Source organism: Alligator mississippiensis, chromosome 2 (assembly GCF_030867095.1).
Source record: "Alligator mississippiensis isolate rAllMis1 chromosome 2, rAllMis1, whole genome shotgun sequence".
NCBI classification, from domain to species: Eukaryota; Metazoa; Chordata; order Crocodylia; family Alligatoridae; genus Alligator; species Alligator mississippiensis.
In genome coordinates, this window is record NC_081825.1 from 170,723,135 (window position 1) to 170,747,242 (window position 24,108).

The 24,108-nt window shown below is 44.9% G+C and overlaps 1 protein-coding gene across 1 annotated transcript in view; it reads left to right on the forward strand.

The window, feature by feature from the left end:
• The window catches only part of SDAD1 (SDA1 domain containing 1), a 36,741-nt gene that overhangs the window by 5,029 nt on the left and 7,604 nt on the right, over positions 1-24,108 (forward strand). Inside the window, exons 4-16 of the mRNA XM_014607399.3 lie at positions 93-203; positions 1,952-2,023; positions 2,119-2,219; positions 3,978-4,035; positions 4,876-4,950; positions 10,091-10,192; positions 10,943-11,012; positions 12,255-12,358; positions 19,101-19,158; positions 20,853-20,911; positions 21,896-21,972; positions 23,089-23,186; positions 24,031-24,107. Coding sequence (XP_014462885.1) covers positions 93-203; positions 1,952-2,023; positions 2,119-2,219; positions 3,978-4,035; positions 4,876-4,950; positions 10,091-10,192; positions 10,943-11,012; positions 12,255-12,358; positions 19,101-19,158; positions 20,853-20,911; positions 21,896-21,972; positions 23,089-23,186; positions 24,031-24,107 — 1,062 coding nt within the window. The remainder of the gene's footprint in view (positions 1-92; positions 204-1,951; positions 2,024-2,118; positions 2,220-3,977; positions 4,036-4,875; positions 4,951-10,090; positions 10,193-10,942; positions 11,013-12,254; positions 12,359-19,100; positions 19,159-20,852; positions 20,912-21,895; positions 21,973-23,088; positions 23,187-24,030; position 24,108) is intronic.

The following is a 24,108-nucleotide window of genomic DNA, read 5'->3' on the forward strand; positions in this document are numbered from 1 at the left end:
TGATTTGCTTTTAGAGATGCATAATAAATTATTTTGTTTACACTTTGGAGATTATTGAAATTGTATTTCTTATCATTGCCTCTGTCTTGCAGACATTTTGCAAAGCTTTGATTTTATTACGAAACAAGAATCTAATAAACCCTACAAGTCTTCTGGAACTCTTCTTTGAACTTCTGCGCTGCCATGATAAACTTCTGCGGAAAGTGAGACATAAAATAAGAAATGTTTTCCTGTTCTTGTGCCATTAGTGTTTTTCCTGCTTCATAAGAAGGAAGGGCAAGTAATGAACCAGTATGAGAGACCTGTTTTTATTTTACTGTCAGCTAAATATGTACATTTACTTTAATTCTACTTGCTCAGGCACTGAAGATGACATGCTTTGATCCTTACATATGCTTCCTAATGAAGTGCAGTAAGCACGCAGCTGTTTGTTTAAGCATCTAATTTAATGTGGGAGACTTATAGTACTGTTCTGCCTTTTGAGCTTTGGCAGCCTGATGTGCTTCTAGCCAGTATTGTGAAGATGGACACTTTAATTAAAACAATAGGTTTGGAAGAGACCTTAAAAGCCATCTAGTCAAACCCCCTGTATAGATGAGGGACCTAATTTTTTTAAACACATGGCCCGTGGGCAAGATCTGGCCTGCAGAACCTCATTATCCGCAGACCCCTTCTCCTCACCCAGCATACCTGATCTGGCAGCTGCTTCTGCTGGACTGGGACCCATGCTACATGCAGTGCTAATTTTCAAGTTGATGGAGCAGGCATTGCAGTCTGGCTGGGTAGCAACATCTGTTCTGTATGCAGCAGTCATCCTGGCCAGACTGCACCACCTGTAGCGCCTGCACTGAGATGCATCCCACATACGATGCCTGCTCCAGCAAGTTTAGGACCTGAGCTACACACAGCACATATCCCAGACCAGCTGGATCAATTGCCAGATCAGGTATGCTGGGGCAGTGGAGCCATGAGTTTGGCTGGATGAGTTTGACACCCCTGTCCTAAACCATCCCAGACAGATACCTGATCAGCCTCTTCTTGAGAACTTCCAGTGAGGGAGATTTTACATAATACAAGAGGGTCAGTTTTCAAGATGTGAAATGTGAGAGAGAGTAATATGAGACAGTGTTTGCATAGAATGCATGTTTTTTTTTAATTGAGGGTAATATATTGGTCCTTGGAAGTAGTCGTGCAAGTCTCATTGACTTCATTGTGCCCAAATGATTATAACTCTGCTTGGGCTTGAGTGACGCTGGTTTAATGGAAATGTGGTATGCTCTCAGCTAAGTGACAAACAAATGTATTCATGTTTATTTAAGAAAAAAATCGCATTGGATTACGGGGGGTGAGGGGGCAGTGGCATAGGGAAATGCCTTGGGCATAAGTTAAAAAAGTTCTTAATAACTCCTGAAAAAAGTTCTGGAACTGATTTCTAAAATGATAAGACAAGCAGTCTTATCTTGTGATGCTTTTTCTGTTCAGGTGTGGTAAATAAACTGGAAGTTTTGAGTTCTGAATTAAAAAAGGCTACTATTAAACATGTTAAATACCTGTTTTTTGCAGAAAAAGCAGATCAACTGAAACCAAACTTATTGCAACAGATCATCAAAATTTATCTTAACTTGCAGAAGAGGTATAAGTTGTAAGAGGAACTTTTTATTGCAACTTCATTTTATATTATTCAGTTCCACGTGACCTCCATTCTCTTAAGACATGAATACTTAAATGCTTAAATTGAAGTCAGTGGGGCAACTTGCCATGTATAAAATTAAGTACATCCCTGTCCCTACCCCCACCACTGTGGTTTTTAATAGAGCTTCTTTTGCAAAAGTTATTAGGTCTCTTGTCTTGTAGTACTTACCAGGCAATAGAGAATTAACATTGTGGTCTCCCGGGTGCAGATATTTAATATTCACATACTACTTTATGGATATTTCCTTTTTGCTTACAGACTCTGTATACTCACATTGTAACGGACATCAAGAATATAAACGCTAAACACAAAAACAATAAAGTGAATACAGTAAGTATACTGGCTTTCATGCTCGTTTCAGATGAACCCTTTTATATACTGTGAAAAAATTAACTTAAAAATTGTTTCCCCAATTTGTTTTTAAGGTGCTGCAGAACTTCATGTACACTATGCTGAGAGACAGCAATCCCACGGCAGCCAAGATATCTCTGGATGTGATGACTGAACTGTACAAAAGGAATATTTGGTGAGTTTAAACCCAAACAGATTCCTGGTTACGCTGGGACAGCCCAACATAGCAATTTTAGTTGTATGGAACGGTACAATGGGGAGCATAATATTGAGCATAATGGGGAGCATATTTATCTTAGTGGGCTGCTGTTTCCCCCAAAAATCTAAAAGGACAGAAAGAGGACATGTAAGAGATGCTGTTCAAGAAGAATCGTAAATACTTTACTTCAAACAATGTATAAGTACATTCCTTGTATTCGTGTTTTTTTCAGAATATCATTAATAAATTAAATCATGAATATAGCTGCGCTGTGGTGAGTGATAAAAATCTAAATATGGCTGACTTGCAAGTGGTGAAATAGACATTGCATGGGTATGATGAGATGAGGAGCCTTACCTGTTTGTTCTAGGTCACTGATTCTGAGCCAGGGGTTTGTGAGATCCTTTTAAGGGTGCTCCAGGATGCTGTTCAATATTAGTACTATTGGGTGTGTGACACTTGCATGTGAGTCACAAGATAAACTGAAAGATTTCAAATAGGAATCCATGGTGTCAAAAACATTCTAACCTGTTGTGGTCCTTCTGAATTCTTTGCAACAGAAGAATTACTCTATTCTTTTTCTCTGGTTGAAAAAAATGAGTGAAAGCTAAGAGTTGACATTTTCCATGCGGTGCCTTGACTCTAAAAAAGGTTGAGAACCACTGTTCTAGGTGCTTGGTGAGTTAATGTCTATTTTTTCTGTGCAAATAAGTACTGTTACTGTCATGGCAAAGTAAACTGTATTTGCTGCCAATCTAAAATTTTCAGAAGATCCTGGCAGGACTTTGCCAATGCTGCTCTACTTGTGCAGAATTCACATTATACCTGCTTCTACTGGTATCAATAGCTGGAGCATGGAACAGTTTGTCAGAACAAGTTTGATTTGGGGAGTTTTTATTCACATGTTTTAGGTCATGTATGTGTTGTACAGGCAGACAAATCCTATATAGCTACACTTGAGTTGGTAGCACTAGAACAGCAGCATAATAAAGCTCTTAGTAAAATCCTGAGGAAAGAAATATTACAACAGAATAAAATCAGGGGAAACCTAAAATATAATTGACAAACTCACTTAGAGGAGCATATTTGAAGCAGATTGAAGTTCACTCCAGGGAGCACTATTTATATAAGCTTTACAGATTTAGAGCCAGAACATATTCCACCTATTCTGCCCTGCTCTAATCCATGGAAAAACTGTTAATTTAAAAGGTTGGCAAATCCCTCTCATGCCCACATCACAAAAAAGCAGGCAGAAGGCTAAAATGATGGAGTGGCACATAAGTGTTTCGCCTCTGTACGTTAATGGACTTTCAGGGCACTGTAGCAGAGTGGAAAAGGATTCCATTAGATACCTAAGTTCACTTAGGCTCCTAGTACATGGAGTAGAATCTGGCCCTTAGTTTCTGTCAACCACTTTCATTGAGAATTTTTTCAATTCTCAATGTTTCATCATAACAGGCAGTTTCTTAATAGTTGTAATGTTTGTGCCTTCTATCATTTGACAACTTCACTGGTTTCAGAAGCCAAAAAGTGGTGCATTTCAGTGCTGTTTAGTCCATAGTATTTGGTTAATCACATCTCAAATGTAGCCCATAGTATTTGGTTTAATTCCAGTAAGCTGACTTTTCATGTAGCTTAAGCGTATCACATGTTTAAATCATGTTCTTAAGCATATTTGAAAAATGGCCACATTTTATTCCCATAAATCATGAAGATGTTTATGGTTTGTTCTAGGAATGATGCCAAAACTGTAAACGTCATCACAACTGCCTGCTTCTCCAAAGTCACAAAGGTGAGAGAGAAACTGATCTAAAATCATGGTATATTTTGCTCAAACTCTCTCCCTGATATGGATGTAAGTTCCTTTTCTGAATGCTCTTCACTCACAAATTTCATTTACTTAGGGGTCCAAATAGCAGTATCACAGCACAGCTTTATCACAGAGATGGAGAAATAGGATGTGATTCTTGGCTGTGGAGCAAGCCAAGTGTAAGCAGTCTTGAGATTCCATGCCCTCTTTTCACGGGCACTTCTAGCCAGAAGTAGACTTCAGGGGCGATGCCTCATGTTGATTGGTGCTGTTGGGCTATCTTCTCACCTGAATGTTGAAAATAGTATTCTATCCATGATTTGGGTGGATCTGAGGTCTTCTGCATATACACTCTCCGAAACAGCCCTGTACCTAGGTACTGCAGTGATGGCCATTCTAAGATGCTCATTGTTGACTGAGATTGACCCATTCCATGATGAAGGTCCATTGACTGTTCCATAAAACAACATGTATAGACAGATGAAACTCTAGTTCTGAGCCTAGGAGCTTGACTGCCCGAGTTACTATGGAATCCCTAATGGTCCAGAGCAGTAAAACTAAAATTGTACCAATGGCGCCACAAATCAGGCTTTGCAGCTTCACCTGAGTCAGTGTTACAGGCCTGCTGGAGAGTTGTAAATATCCAGCTGTACTTGGACCATAGGTATGCCACTGCTTCCAGCAGCAAAGGCTGACAGCATGTCTGTGCAAGATGGACAGACTTTTCAGTCTGTCTCCAAGCTGTTTCATAAGCAACTGGTGTTTCTCAGTGTGACCTAGCATGGGATATTTACGTCCCTCTAAACTTGCCCTGTTTTTCAGATATTAGTTGCTGGTTTGAAATTCTTTCTCGGGAAAGATGAAGATGAGAAGCAAGATAGTGACTCAGAGTCTGAGGTGAGTCCACAGGGGGGTAACTCTGTTGTTGCTTTCTCATTCTGCTCCTATATTTTACTGCGTTGCTTTCTCTCTTTCATTCATGAGTCACCCCTCCCCACCTCCACCCCGGCCCATTTGTCTGTTTTGCTTGCGGGCTTTCTTACCCACCAAGCATTATTGGTAGATTCCGTCTCCCCACCCCACTTCCCAACGAAAAAGGTAAAGATAGTGTCATGCCTTGAGAACACTGTCCTCTGATGATAGCGAGATTGGTGGCTGAAAGATATTGTGGCTCACAGCATATTAAAATATATTTTCCAACTTATTTTTAAAGAGGATCTTTAGCACATGCATGTATTCAGACTATTTAAGCATGTGTTCTTAGGGCTTCCCTTGTCCTCCCTTCCCCCATTCTTCTCAGTTTCCCACTTGCTGGGAGAGCTGACTGCTGCTCTTACTTTTAGGCACTGCTGTTATGGGAGTGGGGAAAATTCTGATCCTTTCCTGCCATGTTACTGCAACCAGCACTAAAGCATTTCTCATTGGCAAAGTGACACTAACATTTACATAATTACTTAGCAGGTGAGTTGTGTGCTTGCTTAGTCAGAGAAGCTTACTTCTGGCAGACATTCAGTTAAAGGCGCCATAGGATCTGATGCACAATGCCAGCAATTGCACCTCCTGCCGTGATACACATGTATTGCAAGAAGCATAAGCAGAGATCAGATCCCAATTGCTCCATATTGCTGGTGCAGGGGGAGTTTGGGATATTGATCCTGGACTCCCCCTGCACTAGCAAGTAGGAAACCAGTCAGCTGATCCCTAGTCCCAAACTTGGGAGTGCATCAGTATCAAGGATTCTGATCCACCCATGAGGGTGGGAGCCTTGATCAGCCACTAGCCTTGGCTGGGAGCCCCAGTCAGATGATTGGCCTGGCCACATGTGCAATTTAAGTCATGATGGAGACCAGCCATAAAGTTATTTTGCATATTTTGTGTAATAACTTTGTGATTTATTCCTTGCTTTATTGGACCATTAATTGCATTAATGTGTGGCTGGGTTACTACCTAAAACATGATTAACTGGTTAATCACATCTCAAGTGTATTTGCCAGGTGCCTTAGTAACACAGATTAAGTCACTGTTCTCTTTTGCTAGTACTCTTGCCAAGTAAGCTTAATTCTGTTTTGCCCTTTGTGTGATTGGCAGAATTGTTGAGCCCCAGTTGCAGAATCTATATGATCAGTTATGTGCCAGTCAGATGGAAGGCAGCTTGGCTTGTAGAGTTTGCATGGCTGGGCATTCCAAAAATATCTTTATATGAAATTTACTAGATTTAAATATGAAGGGTTTGAGAGGCGATAAACAGAACCACATTCTTTCAGTGGCACTTGACAGAGTATAAGCACATTTCTAGCATCTTCATGCCAGCCGTGTCCATTGTTACTTGGCACATGGTGGAAACATCCCTATCTCTTTCTGCAAGATGTAATGACCGTGTGCCCACTGGGTCAGAAACATATGCTGCACAATCCCCAAACTATTCAACTCTTACTTTGAGCTACTATAAATGATTCTATGGAGTATTCAGAGCTTTAAACTGAAAGAGAATTTGAAGCTTTTTGCAGTTACTTCCTCTTTAGGGTCTTCAACTTCATTCCTAAACACCTCTCTCACCTCTGTGATGATATTAACCATTAAGATTGGAACTAGAGGTCTTTCATGGTAAATATTGGTGAATTGGTTTGTTCAGACAAATTCCTGTGGAGAAGTAATCCTGGAATGATAAGACTGAAATCACATATTTTATGTCTGTGCATCATAACTGTGTACAGGGGGTGTTATTTATATACCTAAAAATATGAATGTGTATAAGGCATGTGGTAGCTTTTCCATCAGTAGACAAACATATGTAGATGAGCAAATAAATTACCTAGAATTCTAGCGCTTTGCACCTGATTTGCTGTAACTTTTTTCTTATGTCCACCGTATTCCACTCTTAAATGCAAGCAAACCACATAGATTCATAGATGTTAGGGTCGGAAGGGACCTCAATAGATCATCGAGTCCGACCCCCTGCATAGGCAGGAAAGAGTGCTGGATCTAGATGACCCCAGCTAGATGGTTATCTAACCTCCTCTTGAAGACCCCCAGGGTAGGGGAGAGCACCACCTCCCTTGGGAGCCCGTTCCAGACCTTGGCCACTCGAACTGTGAAGAAGTTCTTCCTAATGTCCAGTCTAAATCTGCTCTCTGCTAGCTTGTGGCCATTATTTCTTGTAACCCCCGGGGGAGCCTTGGTGAATAAATACTCACCAATTCCCTTCTGTGCCCCCATGATGAACTTATAGGCAGCCACAAGGTTGCCTCTCAACCTTCTCTTGCGGAGGCTGAAAAGGTCCAGTTTCTCTAGTCTCTCCTCGTAGGGCTTGGTCTGCAGGCCCTTAACCATACGAGTGGCCCTTCTCTGGACCCTCTCCAGGTTATCCACATCCCTCTTGAATTGCGGCACCCAGAATTGCACGCAGTACTCCAACTGCGGTCTGACCAGCGCCCGATAGAGGGGAAGTATCACCTCCTTAGACCTATTCGTCATGCATCTGCTGATGCACGATAAAGTGCCATTGGCTTTTCTGATGGCTTCGTCACACTGCTGACTCATGTTCATCTTGGAGTCCACTAGGACTCCAAGATCCCTTTCTGCTTCCGTGCCACCCAGCAGGTCATTCCCTAGGCTGTAGGTGTGCTGGACATTTTTCCTCCCTAGGTGCAGCACTTTGCATTTCTCCTTGTTGAATTGCATTCTGTTGTTTTCTGCCCACTTGTCTAACCTGTCTAACCACTATAACTCAAAGTCTGTTTCATTCAAATTTAATGTCACTGTATCTAGTCTATCCATACAGGAGCAAACAAATTAAACATTTACAGGTTTCCCTCACTTTATGTGGGTTCTGTATGTGCGAGTTCACTCTTATGCGATGACCTTTTTTATACCAAAAATTTGTTATATGTGAGGTAAATTCACTCTTATGCTATCAGTGTGGTGGAAGCCCAGTCAGCCTTTGTCCAGTGTACTGTGGGAATGACATGCACCAAAATGTAGTCTCCTGTGTGGATCTGTGCTCCTTGCTTGTTGTCTGCGACACGCGTTTCTGTAATTGCCATCCCCATTATAATAGTGCCCTGTGCTTGTGTGTACTGTATGCTGTTGGGGGGTACCAAAATAGTCTTGTAAAAGTGGTAGAAATGGGTCTGGGAGTTAGTACAGTTGAGGTCTTAGAACATATCCCTATTTGTTACATTGTAAAGTGGGTTCCCTTTATGCAAATTTGAATTATGCGCTGTTTTCCAGGAAAGCATGTACAGCATAAAGTGAGGGAAACCTGTATTTTTCAAAAAACTGTGTGATGCTTTAGGGCTATCTTGTACTTTTACATGGACAAAATCTATCACTGCTTTATCTTGAGTAGAGATTTAGGGACTGAGGATCGAGTTGTCTGATAGTTTAAAGTAAGAAATGACCAAAGGCTTCATATGGACTTGAGAGAAGGCATTGGATTGGGACATGGGGAGTCAGGGTTAGCTTTCCGGCTTTGCCATGTTTTTCCCCTGTGACTCTGGACAAAGCACTCGTCTCTCTGTGGCTTAGGGCCACCTGCGTGAAATGAGGAGAATAGTAGGGCTGTGCGAAACCTTGGCAGCCGTTTCATTTTAGAGGTGTTTTGGCCCATGTTGGTGCCCAAAACACCAAATCCAAGACATCTCCGAACCTAAATGAAACCATCTAAAATGTTTCAGAAAATTTTGGAGTTTCAGAGCAGGGCTTGCAGGGAAACAGAAACTAAGGGGGGGGACTGCTCTGATGTTGACATCTGTAGCTGGCCAGTGTCTGCAAACTGTCCCTGAGGTCCCTTCCAACCCCAGTGCTGTGGCAGAGGGACAGCAGCTCGCTGTTATCCTGCATGCAGATCCAGGGTCCCGCACCCCCCCAGGAGAAGTTTGGCATAGCCCTGCAGCCCTCCCAAAGGGTGTGGGCCCCTAGATCTGCATGCAGGATGACAGCATGCTACCGGCTGGGGCCAGTGCCAGCACCCAAGTCTGCTCGGCGCAGTCCGCGCTGAACACCAGAAGGAACCCAATGCTGGCACTGGATCCAGCTGTCCGCGGCAGCCTGTTGTCATCCCGCATGCAGATCCAGGGGCCCATGCTCTCCAGGAGGAGTCTGGCACAGCCCCGCAGCCCTCCTGGGGGGCATGGGCCCCTGGATCTGTGTGCAGGATGACAGCATGCTGCCGCTGCTAGCAAGTGATATGAGTTTTGCTTTGAACAGTTTGAGGTGCAGTTTCACAGAAACCCCTGCACCTGTCTCCTTAAAACTTGGCAGGCTTCACGCCCTCAGAAGGGGCTACCATCTCTTCCATTTTCATCTGAATCAGGCAAGAAATGACAAAGTTACAGGGATTTTAGTGATTCCCCATTATAGCTTATGGCCGAATCACTGAAACAGCATTGAAACTCCAAAACGGAGTCGGACGAATTGAAACAGAACAGCAATCCGAAACACCAAAATGAATCACCGTCCCTCTGAAACATCCAAATCAAAAACCGAATCGAAACCTAGGCATTTTGCACAGCTAGCATGCCCCTACCATACTTTATGAGGCGTTATGAGGATAAACTCACTATGTGCATGGAAATTGAAATGATGAAGGTCAGACAAGTGCCTGAATGTTTAAACCTTCTCTTTTGAATAAATCCTCTGAAATATGTTTCCTTTAGATTACCAGTTGTCAGTATATTTGGTATTTATCCAGATTCTCTTAAAATGTGTCACTTGTGACCTGGTTATTTTTGAGGACTATGCTATTGTTGCATAATTTGGATTAATACTGTAATCTGATGTTTTCCTTCTGTTGCTCTGCTGTTACCTAGTTGTAATCCCTGTGGCGTTATGAATTCTGTTTCATTACCTCACAATTTTAAATGTCAGTGTCAGGCTGGTTACATGGTGAGTTTTTGAGGAGGAAGAGATTGTGCAAGTTAGCTTTGCATTTCTAAAAACATGGTACACAACCCTAACATTCATGCATATCTCATGTGATTTCTGATATGAAGCCTCATTTGTTTGAATCATTCTCTCCTGATACTACATTCTGAAGGACGATGGGCCCACGGCCAGAGACCTCATGGTGAGATACGCAACAGGAAAAAAGACCACCAAACATAAGAAGCGGTTAGAGAAAGCCATGAAGGTTTTGAAGGTAAGGGAAGCTCCACTGACAGAGTGATTCTGAAAGGTCCATTCATAGCAGAATCTAAACATAAAGTTACTAGCGGTGGCTTGAAAAAGGGAAAAACACCGCACTTCTAAAGATGATTATGAAGTGAATGATGCTCAGATTAAGAATGAAGTGAGCAATTGAATCGGGCTTCTGTGGACAACATCCCATTATCCTTTTTTGAGACCGTTAATCTGTGTCAAATTCTCTTCTCCATTCATTTACTCATGTGAGCCCTTCAAGCCTGGGAGTTGTATTCCTTCCTTCTGTCCATTTTTAGAAAGGCTGCCCTTCATCATGGTTTTAAGAAGAAACTCTCTTTGCTGTCACAGCAGACAGTTACCTGGAAAGCCACTCATTTAAAACTGGCTCATCCAACTTAGATTGTGGGTGGATTCTGCCTGGACTGACATCCATCCTTGGGATATACTGTAATTACGCAGAGTTTTGTCCATTTATCTGAATTACTGCTCCACAGATCCAAGTGGTGAGTCGAGAATTATGATCTCTATTGTGTATGTTTTAAGAATTTGAGCAGGGCTTTAGGTATGCTATTTGTTCCCTCTTTAAGAGGATTCCTAGAGTTGAAAGCCTTATTTCTTAAGAAAGATTAAAAATATGGATAAGGTTTTCCTGTTCCAGGGAGGTTAAGTGATATGGCAGCTTTTTCTGAAATTAACTCGCCTGCAAATCTTCCATGGTAAAGAAAAATATCCTTTTCATGCCCAATAGAAACATAAGAAGAAGAAAAAGCCAGAGGTGTTCAACTTCTCTGCTATTCATTTGATCCATGATCCCCAAGGTAAGCCCAATATCCAGGTAAATTCTCTCAAGCTATATTTGCCTTGGAAATTTTAATACTTGTGTTAAATCCCAGGTCCTGATGTTCAGGCAAAACTTTGTGATGAGAGCATACAAGCATTGCATTTCTACCAGTGGAATCACGGTTCCACCAGTAGAAACTCAAAGGGTACAAGTGTTGAACCAGTTTCAGTCAAACCAGAAATGTGGATCCTGTACTTCTACCTCCTCTGACCAAAGTAGAATTGGCCTCCAATAGAATTGGTACCAAAGAAATGTATGCTTATATGCTTACTTCTCCAATTGAAGTCTCCATACTGCCATGCAGCATCCCAGCATGCATTGTTCTATTCCCCGCCAACCCCCTGGGCTGTGCAGCTGTCAACCTTCCTCCCACCTGGAGCAAGTGGGTAAAAGTGACCTGCCAGCACTGGACCCCCAACCCAGCAGCAGCCTGCTGCACATGACCTGACCCACTACCTCCCCACTGCTCCTTCACTGCCACCTCCCTGTTCCTAGAGCCTACTTGAAAGGCCCTCCATCAATGGGTTCCATTCCCTGTCTGTGCTCTTTGAAGCAGGGGGGTGGAGGAGAAGGGGTTGCCTGATCCTGCCCCCTGTACCCAAACAGCATAGACTGTGCCTGTTATTTCCCTCCATGCCTGTTCACATGGGCCAGCTCTTCCTCATTGCCTGGGTGAGCTTCCTTGCTGGAAAGCTCACTGCATTCCTGGGTCTGGATCCTCAGCCTCTGATGAGTCCCTCAGGGTCTGGGGTGGGTGTGGGGAATGTTTCCAGCAGTCCTTTTCAAATCCAGAAAGGACCGCTACTATAATTACTTTGACTTTGTGTACAATGCAGGGAATAGAACACTATTTTATAATTTCTGAATTAAGGTCATAACTTTCATTTGAACCATGGTTTATAGTTTAAAGACTTCAGTTGCTGGAATATTCACACCGTCCCTCAGAAAATACATTTACCTCATTCATTGGTAGCCTTTCTTGTCCCCAGTTTCAGGCATTTTTGAGCAGTTTTTGTTCTCGCCATTCTGGTATGGTATCCAGTTCATGTTTTGTATGACCCACCCAAGCTTTAGAAAATCAAAGAGCAGTTGACTACTTAATTTTGGGGCTGTTTATTCTACAGAGTCTCTTGGGGCCTGGGAATGAGATGCATTGTACTTGGTGGCCCTTCAATCCTCAACATTATTACTTACCTCTGAGTTTTCATGTTTCTTTCAGACTTTGCAGAGAAACTGCAAAAGCAGCTAGAGAGCTCTAAGGAAAGATTTGAAGTGAAGATGATGCTCATGGACCTTATATCTAGATTAGTCGGAATACATGAGGTACAAATTATATTAATTGCAATGGGATTCTGGGTTCCCATGTCCAGAGTGGACCTGAAAGTCTTAATGCAGCCAAGAGGGCACTGTGGGTTCATGTAGAGCAGGAGTGTCAAACTCGTCTAGTTCTGCGGGCTGGATGAGTGGTGCAGAGTTGATCCATGGGTTGGATGAATGATACGTGGAAGTGGGCCCATGGACCCATTCCCTTACCCCCACCCTCCACCGCCCTCCAGAATATATCCAGCATATGCAGCATTTGCTCTGGTCAGTCTGGGACTGCACTGCATGTGATGCCCATGTGGACCTGGTCCAGGACACATGGCTCATACAGCATCCGCTCCGGCCAGTCTGGGACCAAACTGTGAGTGGGTCATCTCAACTCAGAGGCAGCAGTGGGGGCCAGATGATGGGGCTTTGTGGGCTGGATGTGGCCCATGGACTGCATTTTTGACACCTCTAATGTAAAGGAATTCCATCCATGGAGACAAGCATTCAAACCTCATCTTATGTAGATATCCTAAGCCTTGATCATTGGTTTGGCCTCATTTTTATTGCTTGTGGACTTAGTTCTTTGTTCATTCATTTCATGTAAGCAGCCTTGTGTTGAGAGCGTCAGCAGCATAGCAGCAGTTGTATTGTGGGCTAGTGTTCTCTTTATAGTAGTGCCCCAAAGAAGTGTCTGTTCCACAAGCTGGCTGACGTTGACTATCTCTTAGAAATACCATTCATCACAAACTGGCAACTGCCTGCTAACAACAACACAAATAAAAACCACAGTGTAATACATACACAAAGTCACCAGTGTCGTCTAATTTCACCTTTTTCCCTTTGGGCCTAGGAGGAAAGATGCTCTTGCAGCACATGCTGAAGGTGTACAAATTAGAGGTGCACCAATACTTCAGTCCCATATCATATCAGCACCAATATAAGGAAAATTGACATTATTGGCAACATCTTTTTTTGGTGATGTGGCCAATAACATTGCCAGTAAATGACATGTGCATGCGACCAGCCACAGCACAGCACACAGGCAGCCAAGAGTGCAGCCTAGCAACTTGGAGAGCAGTGTCCACCTGGTATGTCTGTTATGGGGGAAGGTGGGGGGAGGGAAGGAGCATTGTGGAGGGGTGCAGATTGAGGCCCCTCAGTGAGGGAGGGAGTGGGCCTGGGGCAGGTGCTGTACAGCCGGCAGAGCTGTGGTTTGTCTGGGGGGGCACAATGAGATGGGGACAGCTCCTGCTGCTGCATGCACCCCAGGAGGGCACGGGGGCGTGTGCCCCCTAGATCTGTGTGCAGGGTGAGGGCAGGCTGGGCTGGGGCTGTGCTTGGGGTGGGCGGCAGTGTTGGGAGGAGGGGCTACGGGGGAGCTGCAGCTACCCCAAAATTCACCGTAGCCCCCCCCATAGCAGCGCTGCTGCCACTTGCCCCAAGCGTGTCCCTGACCCAGCCCCTCCACTGGGAAGAGCTCAGTACCAATGGCAGCCCACCTTCACCCTGCACACAAATCTGGGGGGGCATGTGCCCCCTCATGACCTCCTGGGGTGCAAGCAGTGACGGGAGCTGCCCCCACCCCGCGCCCAGTGGACAAGCCATGGCTCTGTGCAGCGCCTGCTCCTGCCCCAGCTCTTCTCCCTCTTTCACTGTGGGGGCCTCGATCTGCCTCGCCCCTTCACCCGCAACAGACATATTGAGCTGGGCGCTCCTCTCCAAGCTGCCTGGCCACGTATCGACAATCGGATCGGCATCAGCCAATGTGGCTTGTTAAAAATTGGTCATTGGTATTGACCCAAAAAATCTCTGTCGGTGCACCTCTACCATAAATTTGGCAGCACTTGAGGTATTTGGCTAATACTGTGTGCATGTGAGGGGAAAATGTACTGCCTTGCTCACTCCATTGCTGGCTCCTGTTTTGGAAGAAAAGCAAATCACCTGATTTTATAACAGGTGGAAGATCTGAAATTCTGATTTTTAAATATTGAAGAGAAATGTTTGGGTTTAGTCAGTTCATATCCTAGCAGGCAAATGTCCATTTGATAAAGAAGCCCACTCTTTTGTTCAGCAGTCTTGTTAGAGAAGAGATGTGAGTAGTCAGAGAGACTAAACTATTCTCTCATGCCTAAAGATGACTCTTCCATTTTGGGATTGAGACAAGTATTTCTAATAGTAACATGGCACAATTTAGAGACACTTGATCAATTACCTCAATCTGACTGTAAGGTCAGTGAGTTTTTCCAATTATTTGAATGAAATTAGAATTGGAGCCTACTTTTTTAAAGAAACTACCTCTCAGGCTCATCATTTCTTGTTTTCTTCACTCAGCTCGAGGTATGATAAACAGGGATCCTGGTTTAAAAATCCCAAATTCTCTGATTTTAAGCCCTATAAAATCCCCATTTTTCCATGGTTAAAATGAAATGCCACTATATATAGCTATTAGTTGAACACAATGTTTTATTGATATATTTATCATTTTAAAGCAATTTGGAAGCCTACCAGCGCATCAGTCATTATAATAAATTTTAAATGCTGATATATTTTTGCATTTGATTTTGGGGTTTTTTTATCATGGAAAATTGGAGCTCACCCTGTCCCCTTGGCTGACCAGGACTCAGGTCCAGCTGTGGCTGTCTCGCCTGCTGCATTGTGGCACAGCAGCCCTAATATGCCAGTGCCCTGCCCTTGTACATGCTGTTACCCCTCACTCCCAAGCCATAGAATCAGAAAATTAGGGTTGGAAGGGACCATAGGAGGTCATCTAGTCCAACCCCCTGCTCAAAGCAGGCCCATCCCCAACTAAATTATTCCAGCCAAGGCTTTGTCAAGCCAGGCCTTAAAAACCTCCCAGGATGGAGATTCTACCACCTCTCTAGGTAACCCATTCCAGTACTTCACAACTGTCCTACTGAGAGAGTTTTTCCTAATATCCAACCCTCCCTTGCTGCAACGTGAGACCACTGCAGCTTGTTCTGTCATGTGTCACCACTGAGAACAGTTTGGCTCCATCCTCTTTGGAACCCCCTTCAGGTAGTTCAAGGCTGCTATCAAATCCCCCCTCAGTCTTCTGTTCTGCAGGCTAAATAAGCCCAGTTCCCTCAGCTTCTCCTCCTAAGTCATGTGCCCCAGTCCCCTAGCCATTTTTGTTGCTCTCCACTGGACTTTCTCTAACTGGTCCGCATCCTTTCTACAGTGGGGGACCGGATGTAGCTTCACCACGGCTGAATAGAGGGGAATAATTATTTCCCTTGATCTGCTGGCAACGCTCCTACTAGCAGCCCAGTATGCTGTTAGTCTTCTTGGCAACAAGGGCATGCAGTTGATTCATACTCAGCTTATTGTCCACTGTAACCCCCAGTTGCTGCTAGCCCGCTATCCATTAGTCAGCTAGCCCCAAGCCTGTAGCGGTACATGGGCTTCTTCCATCCTAAGTGCAGGACTTTGCATTTGTCCTTATTGAACCTCAGATTTCTTTTGGCCCAATCCTCCAATCTGTCTAGGTCACTCTGAATCTTAGCCCTACCATCCAGTGTATCCACTATTTCCTTCCCCCCCTCCTCTGCACCCCACCCCAACTTGATGTCATCTGCAAACTTGCTGAGGGTGCAGTCCATCCCATCTTCCAAACTGGTAATGATGTTGAACAAAAACAGGTCTAACTCTTGGGGCACTCCACTTCATACTGGCTGCCAAGTAGACCTTAAACCACTGATCGCTACCTGTTGAGCCCAGCGATCCTGCTTCCACCTTACAATCCTTTCATCCAACCCATACTTCCTCTGCTTGTTTGCAAGTCTTGGGAGACTGTATCAAAAGCTCTGCTGAAGTCAAGGTATAGCACGTCCACTGCTTTCCCTGCATCCACAAAGCCAGTCACTTCATCAGAGAAAGCAATCAGGGTGGTCAGGCATGACTTGCCCTTGGTGAATCCATGCTGACTGTTCTTGATCACCTTTTTCTCCTCCAAGTGCTTAGAAATGGATTCCTTGAGGACCTGCTCCATGATTTTTCTGGGGACTGAGTTGAAGCAGACTGGGCTGTAGTTCCCTGGATTCTCCTCCTTTCATTTCTTAAAGATGGATACTATATTTGCCATTTTCCAATTGTCCAGGACCTCCCCTGATCGGCATGAATTCTCAAAGATAGTGGCCAGTGGCTCTGGAATCCCATGAGCCAACTTCCTCAGTACCCTCAGATAAGGGTGACCAAGTTGCCTTCCACTTCTACATCTGCCACCAATTCTTCCCTGTTTGTGAGACCAGCTAGAGGCTATGTTCTTCTTTACCTGCTTCTCACAAACAGGGAAGAATTCATGGTAGATGTAGAAGTGGAAGGCAACTTGGGCAGCAGTGGCCATGAGATGATCAAGTTCAGGATCCTGACAAAAGGAAGAAAGAAGAGCAGCAGAGTAGGACCCTGGACTTCAGAAAAGCAAGTAAAGAAGAGCATGGCCCCTAGTTGGTCTCTCCAGCACTTGCAGCAGGAAGTTGTCTCCAGTACTGTCCAAAAACTTCCTGGATCTCCTGTGCACTGCTGTATTTCCCTCACAGCAGATGTCAGGGCAATTGAAGTTCCCCATTAGAACCAGGGCTTGTGATCTAGAAACTTCTAGTTGTCTGAAGAAAACCTCATCGCCCTGGTCTGGTGGTCTATAGCAGACACCCACCATCACATCACCCTGGTTGCTCTTCCCTCTAAGCTTTACCCAGAGGCTTTCAGTGGGCCTCTCTCCAGTTTCATACTGAAGCTCTTTTACATACAGCGCAACTCCTCCTCCTCTTCTCCCCTGCCTGTCCTTCATAAACAGTTTGTACCCATCTGTGATGGTGCTCCAGGCATGCAAGCTATCCCATTAAGTGTGTCATTCCAATCGCATCATAGTTCTTTGACTGCAAGGGCTTCCAGTTCTTCCTGATAATTTCCCAGGCTCTGTGCATTTGTGTACAGACACCTGAGGTAACTAGCTGATTGCCCTACTTTCTCAGGAAGAATGAGGAGGCCTCCCCTGTTGCCCCCACCTTGTGCTTCCTCCAGGTCTCCCACTTCCCCTCTTCCCTCAGGTCTTTGGTCTCCATCCCCTGGCAAACATAGTTTAAAGCCCACCTCACTAGGTTAGCAAGCTTGTCTGCCAAGATGCTCTTCACTCTCTTTGTCAGGTAGATCCCTTCTCTTCTAGCAGTCCTTCTTGGAACAACATTCCTGATGACACTGTTTGCATATCCTCGCATTGATCAGCATATATCCACTTCTGCCAGGGTCCTTCCTCTTGACCAGAAGGATCGAAGAGAACACCACCTGTGCCCCCATCTCCTTCCCCCTTGTACCTAGAGCCCTATAGTCGCTCTTGATCTGCTCAGGATCACCTTTGGTAGTATCATTGGTCCCCACATGGATGAGCAGCATGGGGCAGTAGTCAGATGGTTGGACTAGGGGGCATCTCCAGCTCTGCCAGTGCCCCTCACTCCTGACGCGCAGCTCTCTGCCTCCCCACAACCCTGCCAGAGGAGGTCCCCAGCTCCCAGGGCTGTGGAACCGGTGGCTGCATACCATCCATTCCCTACTCTGCAGGCACCAGCTGCAGCCAACCAGCAGCGCTCAAGTCCTGGCTGCTGTCCGTGGGAGGCAGTGGCTGTTGTGGCTAGAGCAAAGTGTGCGCACGCCCCGCCCCGCGCGGGTGGCATAACCAGAGTAAACCGAGTGAAGCCCATGGGGGTAGAGGATGTAGGCTGCCCACTGCGCAGCTCAGGGCTCCCTGCCCTCCCTGCGGCACCCTCTGTGGCCCAGCAGGCAGGATCCGGCACAGGAAGGAAGAGTGGGGTGGTAAAACTCAATGTTATCACCATCAGGAGCCCCGCACCAGCCATGGTAAAGCGCCCTCTGTCTGCCTGGTAGTAGCAGGGGTGGCAGTAGCAGCGCAGAGTTGTGCCCTCCTGCTACTGCTGGGTGGGCAGAGGGTGCCTCACCTTGGCGGGTCTCAGCAGCACTGAGCCTCCCTACCCCGCTCTGCCCTCCTGCACTGGGTCCGGCCTGCTGGGCCACAGAGACCCTCAGGGGGAGGGTAGCAGGGCAGGTAGCCCACATCCTCCCTCACCCTGTGCACAAATCTGGAGGGGCATGTGTCCACCTGCCCCAGGAGTACATGCAGTGGCAGGGTGCCAGCCCCCCGGACAAGCCACCCATGTGTCTGTTCTGTTCCTCCCAGCCAGGCCTCGTGTCCATGAATTCCCACTTGGGCCCTAGGCAGCCCCCCAGTGGCTTGACAGCACCCCCAGCCCCAGTTGCCAACCCTACCCCACTCTCTCCCTCACCATGGCTGCCTCAGTCTGCACCCCCCACCCCCCCAGACTTACCTGCAGGCAGCAGAGGGAGCTGCTCTCTACAGCTGCCTGGCTGTATTGCTGGCCACATGCCTGCGTGCATGTGCACACAAGCATGTAGTGTCCCCTGTGCCTCGTTCCCCCAGCCCCAACCAGCCCCTTGCAGGTTTGAACTTTGTCAGCCTTCAAGGGGAAACCCGTGGTTTCTGTCATGTTTTTCTCCTTTAAAGGAGAGAATGCACGTTTTTCTACAGCAAACAGAAAAACCGGATCCCTGATGATAAAACAACAATATTGCCCAGTAATATCCTTACAAGCATATCATGATATTGATTTAAAAAATATTGGAGATTTTGCACCACATCTGTTCAGACATCGTCAAAAATGCTATAGCTGAGTGTCTAATCTAGTATAAACTTTCCTTCCCACAGCTTTTCCTCTTTAACTTCTATCCCTTTGTGCAGCGGTTCCTACAGCCACATCAGAGAGGTAAGCAGCTGCCTGCAGAATACTCAGCTTCTGGCTGGCTTCTTGCATTCTGTGTTCTCCAGTTGGTACATGGGCACCAAGTCTCTAGCAGTGGGGCTGTAGAGTTAACAAGCTAGCATGCCTTGTAAAATGGAGGTGCAGGAGGAGGACTGTACGGGCTCTTGTTCCCAGCTCTTGTTATGAGCTAAAGGACCTGATTTCCAAAGATGTTAGTCACTTTTAGCTCAGAGTGAATTAAAATGAGAACTGCATGTATTCAGTACTTCAGAAGTTGGGGCTAGGTATAGAAGTTACACTTAACATGTAACAAAAAGTTACACTTAACAGAAAGTGCTTTAAAGCTGTATTTGTACAGACATCCATGGCACATAGAGTACTTAAAAACGGTGGGTCCCACTCTAAGTTTACTGTGGATCACTGTGGTATCAGAATAATGCACTTTACCTTACAGCACTTTATTGAATGTCTGTACTGCATCCCATACCGAGTTAAGGTAGGTTACATTCTGCTGGCATCCCAGAGGCCCATCCCTGGGTGCCTTGCTAGCCTTGGCAGGTGCTCATCTGCTCTGGGTGAGCACCGGTCCAGCCCCACCCCCAGACTGTCTCAGAGAGGAAATAAAAAGGCTCTGTCTCCTCCCTGTGTTGCCAGGTTGGAGAATGGAGCCTCTCTGATGCCAGACCCAGCCTGGCCCCAACCCAGACCCATGCCTGCAAGCTTGGGGTGTGGGATCCACACAGCAGAGAAGCTCCATTCCCCCAGCTGCAACTTCTGGCTGCGCTGCTTTTTGCCGCACCAAGAATTGGAGGGAGGGCAAGGTGGGGGTGGGGAGAACAGAGCCTGGCTGCCACACGGATCCATTCCCCCAAGCTTGCTACCTCGTGTCTTGGTGGGGGCTGGGCCAGGTCCACGTGGCAGAGAGGCTCTGGTGCCCTAGCTGCAGCTAGGAGCCACTTCTTGCTACCCTGGGAACTGTGGTCAGGGGGTGGAAATGGAGTTTCTTTGCCATGTGGACCTGGTCTGGCCCCCACCAAGACCCATGCTTGTAAGTTTGTGGGGGGAGATCTGCATGGCAGAGGACTCTGTTCCCTGCCTTCTCACCCCTCAGCTACCTGTGCTGACAGCAGCCAGCTGGTAGGGTGGCAGCGCTGGGGAGAGGGTCTGGGATGGCCACTCAAGGGCTGGGCATAGCATTCTCGCACCGCCTCCTGGGAGGTGTGTGCCCCCAGCCTGCTGGTCTCAGCTGCTGCAGGCAGGCTCTGAGCCCCCTGCACTGAATAGCGCATGTGTTCTGTTTGGTCCCGATCTAATCTAGAGCACTTTGAGTAAAGCACTGTACTTAGAGCGCTTCTGTCTCTGGCTTCTTGAATGACTGTACACAGCCAGGAATTTTCTCCAAAAGTAGAATTAACTTGCGCCTAAGTTAACCAAGCCCCACAAGCAATTCAGAACTCTTCAGAAAAGTTGTGGGTGCCCTTTGCCACACCATAGTTCAAGCTGAGATAATCAACATTTTGGTCTAATGGTTAGTCATGATGAGTGATTCTCTAGTTCTTTAGGGTCCCAGATTGACTCTTGTGAGTGGAATTTGAGCACACAGGACATAGACCTAGCAGTAGTGCCAGGAAAAATGTATAAACTTTCAAAAACCAGAATGGCTGTCTACCCCAAAAGTCACCTCTTTTCTTTTCCAGAAGTGACCAAGATACTTCTTTTTGCTGCACAAGCTTCGCATCAGCTGGTGCCACCAGAGGTCAGGCATCTTCTAAATCTTGTATTTTAATATTAACAATAGGTTGCATGCAAACTTGTGACCAGAGAGCGACACTTGTCTAAAATTGCATTATGGTAGCACCTAAAATGGTGGGTGCCGACCTTTTTAGCAGGCATGCCACTTCAGTCTGCTTCCTCTACCTGATCTTACCTGATCTGCTGCTCTGTTTTGTGTTTCCTCTTCTATGTTCCCTGCCCAAACTCCTCCTCTCCTTTATGCTTCTTGCCCTGTCCTCCCTGCCTGATCCCCTACTCCAGGGTGGGCAAAATGCAGCCCGCCAGGCCATTCTATCTGGCCTGCGGGGCCCCTAAAAAATTTAGAAAATGAATATTAATCTGCCCTGGGCTGCCTGTCACGTGGCCCTCAATGGCTTGCCGAAACTCAGTAAGTGGCCCTCTGCCCAAAATAATTTCCCACCCCACCCTACTCTGTCTTCTACTTCCTGCCCTGTTGGCTGCTGTGCAGCCTGTCTCCTCTTTCATCTATCACTTGCCACACCCACTGACTGTCTGTGATGCTTTTCACCATGAATTTATACACTCTTGCAAAAGCAAAGTTTGGAATTTTTTTTACTGTGGGTTGGACTAACTTCCCCATTGTGCTGAGTGCAGTACCAAGCACAGGCACAAAGCAAAGAGATTGTTCATGCGCCAAAGAAGTAATGATTTTCCCAGCAGTTCCTGAAACATGCTATTATTCAGATGCAATGTGAACCCTATTGGTTATTTAAGACAAATCCAGGGTGTGTTTTTTATAAAAATTGAAATAATTCTCTCTGCTTTGTGGGATGTGTGCATCATATCATAAACATGCTGCATGGATTAGAATGACTTCAAAAGTGGCCTCTTTAAGGGCCAGCCCTCAAATTTTGAGTGAGTTGGCCTTTGCGGACCTTGTATAGAAGAGAATAGAACTACCACAAGAGTGGTTCAATCTGGCTTAATGTTTATTTCTCTTTTTCAGATTGTCCAGTCAGTATTAATGACCATTGCCAACAATTTTGTCACTGACAAGAATTCTGGGGAAGTTATGACTGTGGGGTATGTATAAAAACTTGTGAAAGCCCTTTCTGTTATCTGAGAGGACGACAGGAACCTGGAAACACTGTACAAATGATAGAAAAAGAAAACGCCCATTGAAATAAAAATAAATTAAGAATATTTTAGCACGTATATCATGCTTTTGACGTGCAGTGCATTTTGAATGTGTTAAATTGCTTTTTAATTGCCTGAAAACGTAATGGTTTTAATTTTTAGCCTGTGATACTAGTTCATTGTGCAGAGAGATTTCTCTTTAACAATGTAATGTTCTAAGTCTTAACTCTTTAGAATTCAGATCTTGAGGAATGCTTGTATGTATTTCGTATGGATGAACTATTTATCTGTAAACTAGCACTCTTATGAGCTCGTAGAATCTAGTTTTTGCCATCATAGTCTGCTAATGGCTGAAATTATACAACCACCAATGAATTTTTAAACACTCTTGCAAAAGCAAAGTTTGGACTCTTTCCTTGACCTGTAAAACTGGTGTGTATTCCTGAAAACCATAATGTAGACTAGGGTGTATAACTAGCTGCTTTTTTTTTTTTAAATAAGCACTTTTGATGAACCACAAGAACATACTTTTCAGGAGTAAAAGGGAGCTAGTCAACTGTAGCTACTAGCTCCAGCTATGTTCTTAGCATTGTTTTTTTTTCTAATGTGGTTTTAAGCATAGGCAAAATGAAGTCTTGGTGTGTGTGTAAATGTACTTTAAAGGGAATTCATGAGTATACAAGTCTCCAGGGTGGACTGTCCCTGCAGATAGAACCATGGGTAAAATGCAGAAAGACTCCTCATGACTCCACTCAGCATAGGTATAGATAATGTATAGATACAGACAAGACAAAAAGCAAAAAAACCTTAATGTTCAGAGCTGTTGAACACATACAGCTTATGCATCTGAAAACTGATCCTAATTGTGGCTCAGAGAACCCTCGTGCTAGTGATACAGGATAGTGAGATGAAGTCTCTGATGCACTCTTCTTGCATTGTTCAGGGATTGTTTGGGTCTCAGACACATTAGTTCAGTATGACACTACCACCCCCTGGCCAGCCAAAATCTCTCTCCATTGTGTTACTGAAGCAAAAACAAAATTTAAACCATCAATTTTTCAGAATTAATGCTATAAAAGAGATAACTGCAAGATGTCCTCTGGCCATGAGTGAAGACCTACTGCAAGACCTTGCCCAATACAAGTCTCATAAAGATAAAAGTAAGTTTTTACTGCCTGCAGGCATAAAAGGATGTTGGGTTTTTAACCATGTCTATCCTGTAAGTTCTAATATTGCATCACATGGTCATAGCCAATAAAATAGTGGGGAATAGTCTTTCTAAGCTGGAAAATTGAGGACAGTTTTTGTGTTGGTCTCCTTCAAATCTGTCTGTCTTGGGTGTTTTCTCATGCAAGAGGCTAAGTTCTTGGAGCAAGAGGGGGGGGAAGGAGGCATAATTACATAGCACCAATGAACTGAAACTTAACTAAGGCTTGATCCTGCACTGTTAAAATTGATCTGAACTTTGCCATTGACTTTAAGGGGTGCAAAATCAGTTCCAAAATGATCATTAATTATGTGAGTTATCTTTGAAAGTTGTGATGTAATCCTGAGAGATTTTGTTTTTGAACATAATGGACATAGTGGCGGCAGCTTTAATTTTGAAGAAGGATTTTGTGGACATTGTGCAACTAAGCAGAAGTAGAAGAGGACAGAGAACAGCCCTGAAAGATGATGCCTTAGGGCTAAAAGAAGAGCTAAAGAGTTGAATAGCTCAGACTGTCAGAAAATACATGGGTTGTCATAGTAAAACTAAAAAATAATTTCTTTGTCTTCAGCTTAACCACAGCTCAAATACTAGATTTAAAAAATAGAATTTTTTGTGGTTTGCTGGTTGTGCTAAAAAATTGAAGAAAAACTTTGTTTCCCAATTATATGAAATGAGCACTTTCCCCCCTTGAGAAACGGCCCCTCCTCACCTCCAACCTGATGCTTTCCTTTTCATTTGTTCCAGATTCTGTTCTTTTCCAGTGAATTTAGTTATTCCTTATTTTTTTTCTATAGATGTAATGATGTCTGCAAAAACTCTCATACATCTTTTCCGTTCATTGAATCCTCAGATGCTTCAGAAAAAATTCAGGG